We start from the raw sequence: 10980 nt of genomic DNA on the forward strand, positions 1-10980 counted from the left end.
TACTGAGATAGTCCATTTTACAAAAGAGGGAATGAGGCCCCAGAGGGCATGTGGATTAGTCAAGGTAGAGTGAGTCAGGAGCACAGCTGAGTAGAAGTTCTTCAGGACTTAGGCCTCAGGCCTCGGCCCTCCAAATTCCAATCAGCTCCCTCCTCTGCCAGGTTTTGGAAGGAGGGAGAGGAGAAACCAGGAGATCCACCACCAGAGCCTGAGCTGAACCCTGACAATCAGCTTGATGGTAAAACCAGACAACCTCTGCTCCTCCACCCTCTGGTTGGCCTTTCCACAGTCACAGCCTCTCCTCGCTATTCTCACAGCCTCCTCCTTTGTCATCATGTTTGAACTTCTCACTTGCCTGATTCAGCTTTCCCACCTTCTTAAGCTGTAAAACCTCAAACAAAAGGTCATCACATGAGGCAGTTTAAGGGCATGTTTGCCAGGAAACTGACCAAAGCTGACCTAATCTATTAGGTCTCAATGTCCTCATTTGTAAAATAGGATCATAATAGTATCCACCCCCTAAGCTGTGCTGAGGACCTGAGGGCAGAGCATTTGGCACACAGTAGGCACATAATTGCTTAAAGAGGAAGGTTGATGATAGTACTGATGTCATGCCTTTCTGGGTTAATACTTTAAATATCATTAAATACATAAATATATATCGATCTCTTTGTCCCCTCCAAAAGGGTTCCCAGCAAACAGTCTGAGGTGATGAGCAATGCTGTGGAAGGAGAGATATTCGTCTAACAGTTTGTCATTCACCAAGGGGTTTATATTTGTTACTATAAGAACTTTTGTGATTATTATGCATTGGGCTTCATTAATAATTCTGCTACGCAGAAAATAGCTTTGCAGACAAGCAAGCTGTGGCTTAGGGACATTAGCAGTGCCCCAGGCCACACAGTGAGACTGGCCTCACAGCCTCGAGGCTCTCCTCGGTGTGATGGCTTTCCCCTGTGGGAGCTGACACCTTTCTGTGGCTTCCTCTCCTTCCACCATAGCCAGAGGGGCAGTGTCAGGGAGTGTGAGAAAAGGGTGTGGAAACTGAGGCCCAGACAGGAAAAGTCACCTGCTCGAAGTCACAGGCTCCTCTGCCCCTCACCTCCCATCGGGGTACCTCCCTGGCACCCACTTTCTGCCCACCCTCCACTCCTCCATCACCTCACCTCAGGTTCTCAGAGAGACAGCCTGTACAGCAGAGAGCCCTAGGCTCCTTTGGGTCCTGGCAGACGGTGGGAGGGCACCCAAAGGGGAACTCATTCTCATCAGGGGCCGGGCGTGGGCTGCTGCCTGAGCTGGATGCCATCTCAGGGTCCCAGGCTGGCCAGAAGTCCTGTCTAAGTTCCTTCAGGACAGGGGACCAGCCCTGTGGAGTCCTGGCCTGGGCCTCACTCTCTGGTGAGTAGGAGCTCTGATGACTTTATCTTCTCTCTGGCTTGTGTGGTTCAACGTCACAGCTGAGTCACAGCAGGGATGGAGCAGGAATTACCCTTTGTGGTGATAAAAATCCCCTGGATGGTGACTGAAGGCTTTAGGAGTGTCCAGTCATTTTTTTTTTTTTTAGAGTGAGAAAAAGCAAGAGAGCAAGTCAGAGAAAATGACCCGTGTCACAGACTGTCAGAAAGCACAGTGAGAGTTCCCCTGGCTGAGAATCGCAGGCTGCCGCTGGCTTCCCCCACCTCCCTGGGCACATCGGAGGAGAAGGCCATAGCTGGCCCCTGGTCTGTGTTCTCTGGCACCTCTGAGCAGCCTGGAACTCTCAGTGGGGGTGCTCACCTTCCTGGTGGAAATCCCCAGGGTGTTGAAGGCAAGTCCAAAATTTCAAGTTCTAGGCACTTTTGCTCTGCTCTGTGTGGAGTGTCTGGATGATCTCAAAGAGAAGCCACTTCCTCACAGTGGGTTCTGATGACCCCATCTGTAAAAAAGAAGTCGCAACAGGTGGCCTCTAGGCTGTAAGATTCTGGGACCCTATCTTGCCTGGGACTGAGGCAACCAGAAGGAACAGGAAAGCCCTGATGAAATCCAAGGCCTTAGGACCACAGACTCCTCAGGGCCCTCCCTGCACCACCCCACTCAGGAAGTCATAGGTGGCTACATGCTCCGGTCAGGTGCCACCACTTTGCTGCCTCAAGGAGAACAAAGCACTAAACAACTACAAGATCATGGTAGCTGGTCTCAGCAGCCAAGTGGGACATAGATCCACGTTTGCAGGAAAAGTGCACCGTAGAAACGATGGCTCCTGGCATGTGTACTGTGTGCTGGGCAACAGTTTCCCTCCAAATCCTTACAGCAACCTGCAAGGAATTCTTCTGCAGCTGTATATAGGGTCAGAGAAGCAAGATGCCTGGTCCAAAGGCACACGGCCTCTGGTGGTGGAGCAGGATTCACTCCAGGGCTGTGGGGCCCCAAGCTCTGTGCGTGTGATCGCTGATGAAGATCAGAGTACCCAGCTCTTGTCTCATCTATTAAATGGAGAAGACGATCCCTACACATCTTTCCATCGAGTTCGGCTGCTACAGAGGTTTTGCAAACTTTCACATTGGTTTCAGATCATGGGTTTTGAGGTCAGACAGAGCTGAGTTGAAATCCTGGGTCCACTGCTTACTAACTGCGGGCCCTGGGACAAAGTCCTTAACTTCTCTGAAACTCAGATTCTGCATCTGTAAAATGGGACAATAATACCTATTTCACCCAACTGTTGTGATGACTAAATGAGATCGTGGATCAAAGTGTGGTGTGTAGCCCACGTGAAGTACTTGAAAGACTTTGACATTTGGCTCAGATGGTGACTACAGGTCTTCCAGCTCCTCAGAGAAAAGGATGAAAGTGGTACATTATGCTTACACTGTGTTTTCACATCTATCTACTGGAGCCTCACAGGTGGGCACTGCAGGTCATCGTACCTGAGATACATTAAACTGCCCACCTGCCCTGGTGTAACACCGGGGCTGCCACAGGCTGGTGGCAAAGAGGGCACGGCATCTTATAGCCACAGTGTACATCAGGACCTTCACCCCCATAGCAAACGACCTCCAGGCCTGCATCAAGACCATGAGAAGACACTCCCTTTAACTGTGTACCCCATAGGTGCAAACTTTCCAACAGCCCTACCTGTTCCCTCCTTCCCCTGGGGTTTGGGATAAAACAGACACCAAAGACTTCTCTCCCCATCTGTGGGTCCCTTCTCTCCCCTCCGGCTTCAATATCACCCTCCCTACCTGTTCATTCCCACGGGCATCAAAATGTGCCCAAGCTGCTCTAATAAGAAAAGGGAAAAAGAATTAGTACTACTTTTGGGTGCTGTGTTATGTAATTTTACAGACATCATCTCATCTAATTGTCACTCTATGAAGCAGGTATTGCCATCATCATCCCCATTTTAGAGATGAGAAAACCGAGGCACAGAGAGGCTAAGTGACTTGCTCAAGGTCTCACAGCTAGTGAGTGGGGACTCCTGAACCCAGAGCCAGTTCTCTAACCACGCATGCTTTTACAACACTCTATTCTCGTCTCCAATTTCTACATCTACCGTCTCCTCACTTAATGGTAGAACCCCTAGAAAAGATTGTCTACACAGGCACTTGGATCTCCAGGGAATCATCTCTCCAAGTGTATATGAATGTCGAGGACGTCAAATGCCCTGGGCCCTTCCCAGTCTCTATCCAACCAGCCCTTCTGCCAGCACCTGATCGGCTCTCAGCCCTTCCTTCCGGATTCCCTTCCTTTCCCCGGCTTCCCGCATCCTCTGGGGGGAATTCCCTCTGCGTCTCTGGTGGCTCCTTATTCGTCTCCTTGACCCCTTTCTCTTCCACACTGGGCCTCCATCGGCTCCATCCACGAGGAGTCTCTCTGTGCCGCGTGTCCCCATCTCCCACTCGTCCTTCGGGGCGCCCCTGCACTAGACCCCACTCCCATGGGAAGTCTTCGTGGGCCCCACGATGAGGCTGGGCGCCCCGCTCTGTGATTTCTCGCGCCTGCCGGCGCCAGCACAGCCCCCGCCGCCCGGCTCTGCAGGCTGGGTTGCCTGTTTGAGCCCCCAGCCCAGTCCGTGATCCCTCCCAGGGCGGGGAAGTGTTGCGTCGCCACCTCAACATATCCAGTTGCGAGCGCAGCGCTAGGAACCAGGCAGCGCCGGTGCCCGCGGAAGGAGGAATGAGCCGCCGGGGGGCTGGGGCGCCTGCGGCTGGGCTGGGGGCAGTGAGTCCAGGGGCCGGCTCTGCAGCCGAGGTTCCACGTCCACAGCTGCGCCAGGGGAGTCCCCGCTTCAGCTAGGGGGAGCTGGAGCGGGACGTCCGGGACAAGGAAGGGGGCCGTGGAGCCGCCCTGCTGTCCTGGGGCAAGGGTGCAGGGCAGCCAATCTCGTCGCCGCCTCCGCCACCGCCTACCGGCGGCCGGGCCGGGAGCTTCCGGTGGAGTGTGGAGGACGCAGCCGCGCGGGCGGAAACCTGCAAGGCAGGGCCGGGGCGGGGGACTGCTGCTCCGCGGGCCGCCGCGGGCGTGGCGAGCGATCCCCATGCGGGGAAACTGAGTCCGAGGGCTGGGTCTGCGGCGCCACGAGCACTGTGCGCCCAGTTAACTGACACGCGTGCACGCCGCTCCTCCGCGTGCGGGGCTCCTGGCACCTACTGCAGCAACTGCGCGTATTTAGTGCTCAGTAAAATGCCCCCTGAAAAAACAAACACGAACCGGGAATTGGAGCCCCCACCCTGGTCCCCTGCCTGCCTGAGATCCGAGTAGTGAGGTGAAGAGCAGTAAAACCCAAGTCTTACCCTTCTTGGATTTCTCCAGAAGATCCTAGCACAGTGCCAGGCTCTCGCTTATTGGGTTGGAGCAATCAAGTGATAGTACTTGATAGTACTTGATCAAAGTGATAGTACTAAGTGGTTCCAGGCTCTGTGCTTTCACAAACTGAGTATTTTAAGGAACCGTTTCTGTTTTCGTCTAAACACACACACACACACACACACACAGTGCTAAATCCTTAAGAATATATTAATCAAAATAGTTACGGAAGTTAGTGTTGGGGTAGAATTTTAGATTAAAAGCTACACAACCTTTATTTTTGCGAACTACCAATTTGACAAAGGCTCCTTCTCTGTCAGATGTCTTAACATTGTAGGACTGATGGTGGAGGGAGGGATGAGACTCCCCACCTTGTTGGTTTGGGTTTAACACCTCAAAAATCTCTTTATGTGTTAGGGTCCTTTTTTTTTTTTTTTTTTTTTTGAGATGAAGTTTCACTCTTGTCACCGAGGCTGGAGTGCAATGGTCCAATCTCGGCTCACTGCAACCTCTGCTTCCCGGGTTCAAGCGATTCTCCTGTCTCAGCCTCTTGAGTAGCTGGGATTACAGGTGCCCGCCACCACGCCCAGCTAATTTTTGTATTTTTAGTACAGACGAAGGTCTCACCATGTTGGCTAGGCTGGTCTCGAACTCCTGACTTCAGGTGATCCACCCACCTCCACCTCTCAAAGTGCTGGGATTACAGGCGTGAGCCACCGCACCTGGCCTAGGGTCCCTTTTTATGGCCCGACTCAACTAGATTGTAAGAGCAGGGAACGATCTTTTACGTGTTTATTTTTTAACCTGGCATGCCTGTAAGTCTCTCACTTATTGGAGGCAGAGCTGCTGTCCTCCAACTTCCACTAGACAGGCGGAAGCTGTGGGACACAGGGTACCCTAGTCAAAGGGGGACCTCAGGGGTCCACCTGGGAGATGCTGCTTGTGGACAAGCAGAGGATCTCAGGGGCCTCTAAGAGAGAATGTCTGCAATCTATGGGAAGTTGACCAGATGTGGCCTCTGTGGGGCCTTTCAATTCTGGGGGAAAAGGATTCAAAGAATTAAGTGTCTGAATTAAAAATTGATGGGCTGGGCGCGGTGGCTCACGCCTGTAATCCCAGCACTTTGGGAGGCCGAGGTGGGCGGATCACGAGGTCAGGAGTTCGAGACCAGCCTGGCTAACACGGTGAAACCCGTCTCTACTAAAAATACAAAAAATTAGCCGGGTATGGTGGCAGGCACCTGTAGTCCCAGCTACTCGGGAAGCTGAGGCAGGAGAATGGCGTGAACCCGGGAGGCGGAGCTTGCAGTGAGCCGAGATCATGCCACTGCACTCCAGCCTGGGCGAGGGAGGGAGACTCCATCTCAAAAAAAAAAAAAAAAAAAAGAAAAAAAGAAAAAATTGATGGACTCTGAGTCAATTAGTCTGATGGTTTTCCCATCATCAGAAAACATTTATTTATCTTTGACCTTGCCTTTTCCTGGGTGTTGTGAAGTTAGAAATAACAATTCTAGCAAAAATTTGGGAAGAAATCTGGAGTTATTTGTTGAAGGGAGTTTCTAAGTCTAGTGATTTTTCCCTAACTCAACAGATTTCCAGATTTTAAGCAAAAAAACAAAGCACCTCTGAAGTTATTTGAATTCTAGGCACCAAGCAATCCCTGGGGTTTTTCTAGTTGTTTATGGGACTGGTCACTTTGAAGGCGCAGTGGGGATTTCAATTTCTGATGGAAGTGCCAGTGACACTCATAGTCAGGGGACGTCGTTCAGGGGAAGAGCTTGGCAGATGGATCCTTTGACAGGGACATGCTCTAAGATGCCAATGATGAGGAAGACATTGATACTAGCCAGCTCACTGCCTCTCTTTGTCATCTGTAGCTACCCATGTGTCCTGTTCTAAGAGACCAATTTTTCTGTGTGGCAATTCTTTCTTTCATGGACTCTGGAAACAAAGACTCTTCCAAAGGTGGGCACACTGCACAAGGGCCTTTTGAAGAAAAATTTCTCAAGGATTTGGGGCCTATAAAAGCCATTCTCCTCTGTCCCACCCACCCCTTCCTCTCTGCCCTAAGCCAGTGTAAGTGAAAAGAGCAGGCAGTCTGACCTCACTCTCTTCATGTGCCACATCCTGTTTTCAGATTAATGAGCTCATTTGCTGGAAATTTACCAAGGGAAATAGTTTAATTTTGGAAAGTACCAAAAACTTATCTGTAGTCATTCGGCTTCATTTGGGGGGCTCTTGAAACGGAGGGGCATCACCGGAGGACCTCTGAATGCCCAGGGAGCAGCAAGGCAACAGAAATTGAAAGCCGAGCCCAGTGAGGCTGAACCTGACTCAGAAAGGAAATAAAATCTTTTGGAGGCCACTCATGTCTACCCAGTTGAATTTTTTTTTTCTAAAAATAACTTTGAAAAGAGAAATAGTTCATCTGGCCAAGGCCTCATATCTGGTGGTCTGACCATGGAGCCATAACTGAGGAACAAGAACATGAACACAGGGAAGTGGGCAGTGTTTGAGCCTCCACCCTCTACCTTCTTGTGCACGTATTAATATGTTTGGCTTGTTCTAGGAGGCACGGAAAGGCTTTCAGTCTCTAGTTTCGCCCCAATCCCTTAGCAAACCGACCCTTGACATTGAAGTTGCCTGCCTAACCTAGTAGCCTTCTGAGCTTGTGGCTCCTGCAGCCAGGGGGATTCTAGATAATCACAGATTTGCACGCCATTCTGCATTGGAGATGATGAGATGATGGAACACAAGTGATGTGCACCCTAGACTTTGCCTCTAAGCATCCAACCATGTCCTGGCCTGCACTGTTTCCCAGAGTAGAGATTTATAATCCATTCTAAGCCGAATGAATGGAACACATCAGTGAATCCAGCTGGCTAAAGGCAGCCATTTGGGCAGGCTCCTGTTTGTCAACAGCCCTTAAAATGTGGAGCCCAGAATGGTTATCACTCCCTCAACCCCAGTGAGCGCTTTGGTGCCTTCTTCTCATTGCCAGCAGCATGCCTTGTCTCTGTCATACGTCTTGTGTTCAGTAAAAACAATTAGTGAACAGCTTTCCTGTTAGCATCATCTTAATCTGCTCTGATAACTTCTGATTCCTGAACCAGGAAATTTAATTAAACAGATGATTACAAGCTGTCAGCAACCTATCAGATTAGAAGACCAAATGGTACTGGGTTCTTCAATCCAAATTCAGTATCTCCCTTTGGTACATTACATAGAACTGGTATCAACAACAAAACAAAGAAATAAAACATGATCTTATAAAAATGATAGCATAAGACGTGTACTTTTTGCTATGGTCTGATGATTAAAAATGTCCCAAATTTCCTTCTGTTAATCTTCATCTTGGTTCTTATTACATTTATAATAACTAGCAATTTTTAAAATGTGCCTGTTTACAGGTTTTTTTCTTTCTACCACAGAATTATGAATACATGAAATTGAAGGAATATATGAAAATGTGTATTAGGAATATATGAAATTAGATGAATTAAAACCATGAAAGTAAAGCTGTATCTGATTTCGTTGTTGTTCCCCCTGGCATAGCAGGATGCTAGGTACATAGGAGACATCAATAAATATTTATTCAATAAATGACTAATATGCAAGACACTATTAATACAAATTTTTACTTATGGTAATAATAGTTAATGATTATTTCCCCACCATCAGAAAACATTGATTAAGTATCTTCAACCTGGCCTTTTCCTGTGTGTTGTGAAGTTAGAAATAGCATTCTGGCAAAAATTTGGAAAGAAATCTGGGGTTGTTTGTTGAAGGGAGTTTCTACGTCCAGTGATTTTCTCTATCCCAAGAGATTTCCAGATTTTAAGAAAAGAAACAAAGAACCTCTGAAGTTATTTGAATTGTAGGCACCAAGCAGACCCTGGGGTTTTACTAATTGGTTACGCACTTTGAAGGCGCAATGGGGATTTCAGTTTCTGCTGGAAGTGCCAATGATACTCATGGTCAGGTGACGTGGTTCAGGGGAAGACCTTGGCAGATGGACCCTTTGATAGGGATATGCTCTAAGATGCCAATCATGAGGAAGACATTGATACCAGCCAGCCTACTGCATTTCTTTGCCATCTCTGGCTACCTATGTGTCCTGTTCTAAGAGACTGGTTTTGCTGTGTGACAATTTCTTCTTTCATGGACTCTGGAAACAAAGACACTCCCAAAGGTGGACATTCTGCCCCAAGGCCTTTTTCTGGGCTATGGAATTATTACTCTTTCTTCATACTCACCTTTGTGAGGCTTGGGCTCCCTGGCCACTGGCTAGTACAGAACAAGAATAACACGGTGTCCGAACTCTACAGCTGTTAACATCTGGCTGAGGAAGGGTACAGTGTGGAGGTTCCCATCTCACTCTATCTTGAGGACTCAGCCTGAGAGAGAAAAATCAAGGAGTAGGGAAAGCTGTTACTCAGAAATCAGATCTGCTCTGATGTTGGAGGACTGTGGGGGAAAGTTCCTCCCATCCTTGAACGTTATTTTTCTTACCTGCAAAGTGGGAGAATGACTTCAGAGGAATCCTTCAGCATGAACGGTTTAATTCTTTAAACTTTAATCATTCAAGCCCTGGTGCTGGGGAAGGGGCACATTCTCCCACCTGTACTTGGGGTGGTACCAGGAACCCCTATAACGGATGTTGGAAGCTTCCAGTAGAGGCATGGTCTTTTTGGACTCCAAACATTTTGTGTGTTTTCTTTTAAGGGAAGCTATGTGAAAAACCTCCTCTGATGGATTTTTTTCAGAGCTCAAGCCAGGCGAATTCCCAGCACAAGCCAAGGCTTGGGAGCAAGAATATGTAGCAGGAGCAAGAGGTTAAGAACCAGGGTACAGCCCTCACTCTCTCAAATAATGCACAGGCTGGGGGCCAGGAGGGTTGTGAAAGTGGAGTTGATGTTTGCTCATCTCTTCTGACCTCCCAGTCTTACAAAAGGGGAAATGGGGGCCCAGACAGAGAAAAACTTGCACAGTCAGTCCAAGGTCCAGAAGTCTCTTCCCCTGTGTTCTGGTGCCCTATTATCTTAAGACATCTTAGTAATAACTCTGTTCTTTTATTCCTGCATTTGTTTCTCCCTGGATATGTCTCCACAGACTGAGTTTCCTGAGGGCCAAGAAGCAGGGCACAGACATCTCTGTAGGCTCCTTTATGCCTAGCCTGCATCTTATACACAGTGGGGGCCCAGTAATGATATATTAAGAGGGACTTCTTTACTGTCATAAGAGGATTCAGGGATACTAGGAAATATTAACCCTACCTTTCACACCTGTGGGTTACCCAGATGTATTTAACAAATATGTGTTTAGCTTCTACCATTAGCCTTTTCACAATTTTTTTTTTTTTTTTTTTTGAGATAGAGTCTCACTCAGTTGTCCAGGCTGGAGTGCAGTGTTGTGATCATGGCTCACTGCAGCCTCCACCTCCTGGGCTCAAATGATCCACCCACTACACCCTCCCAAGCAACGGGGACTACAGGCCAGTGCCACCATGCCTGCACCACCATGCCTGGTTAATTAAAAAAAATTTTTTTTTTTTTTTTTTAGAAACAGGGTCTCACTTTGTTACCCAGGCTGGTCTCAAACTCCTGGGCTTTAGTGATCCTCCCGCTTCGGCCTCCCAATGTGCTGGGATTATACGCATGAGCCACTGTTCCTGGCCCTTTTTGTAAATTTTAAAAAGACTTCTAGCATATATATCTAGCAACACTTTCTGGAGATCATTGTCTTAATCATTTCAGATCTGTATTTGTAACATTTTTAAATGCAAAATCGAATAGATAAGAAAGGCCATTCTGTCTAACTGCCATCCTTGGTTACTATCTTCTGTAACCAGTGTGCAGCTGCACAGCCAGAGAGCTGTGGGTAGGGCCCATGGCTCTCTCTGGCCCCTGTGATTGCTGAAACTGGAACTGCTTGGGGAGCCCTGAGGCCCTGGCAGCAGCTCTTGCTCAGTCCTGCTTCTCCTTTCACAGGGAACAAGTCTACACACCAGCTCTCCTGAGCAGTCTTGGAACCCCTCCAAGGACAGCCCTGGACACTGGCCAAGAGGGAGGGTGCCCCTGGGAAGGACATATCTATCAGGAAGCAGAGACTGTGGCAGGCAGACACTCACACGCACATGCTCGCAGGATGGCTGGCTTATCCAAGATTTCAAGAGAAGTTGGAAATCTGGATTTTTATG

At 48.7% G+C, this 10980-nt stretch overlaps 1 protein-coding gene across 5 annotated transcripts in view; it reads right to left on the minus strand.

Moving 5' to 3' along the window:
• The window catches only part of TRAF1 (TNF receptor associated factor 1), a 29626-nt gene extending 20573 nt beyond the window's left edge, over positions 1 to 9053 (minus strand). The window contains exons 1-3 of one of the 5 annotated variants that reach the window (XM_030919954.1): positions 9038 to 9053; positions 1777 to 1915; positions 1167 to 1529 (exon numbers count right to left, since the gene is read on the minus strand). In XM_030919954.1, coding sequence (XP_030775814.1) covers positions 1167 to 1306 — 140 coding nt within the window. In that variant the 5' untranslated portion in view covers positions 1307 to 1529; positions 1777 to 1915; positions 9038 to 9053. Of the gene's footprint in view, positions 1 to 1166; positions 1530 to 1776; positions 1916 to 3685; positions 4358 to 4769; positions 4893 to 9037 lie in introns of those variants that run through there. The other 4 variants (XM_010372022.2, XM_030919953.1, XM_030919952.1 and 1 more) reach the window with 4 other exon arrangements.
• Between the last annotated feature and the right edge of the window lie 1927 nt (positions 9054 to 10980).

The sequence above is a fragment of the Rhinopithecus roxellana genome, chromosome 16, assembly GCF_007565055.1.
Source record: "Rhinopithecus roxellana isolate Shanxi Qingling chromosome 16, ASM756505v1, whole genome shotgun sequence".
NCBI lineage: Eukaryota > Metazoa > Chordata > Mammalia > Primates > Cercopithecidae > Rhinopithecus > Rhinopithecus roxellana.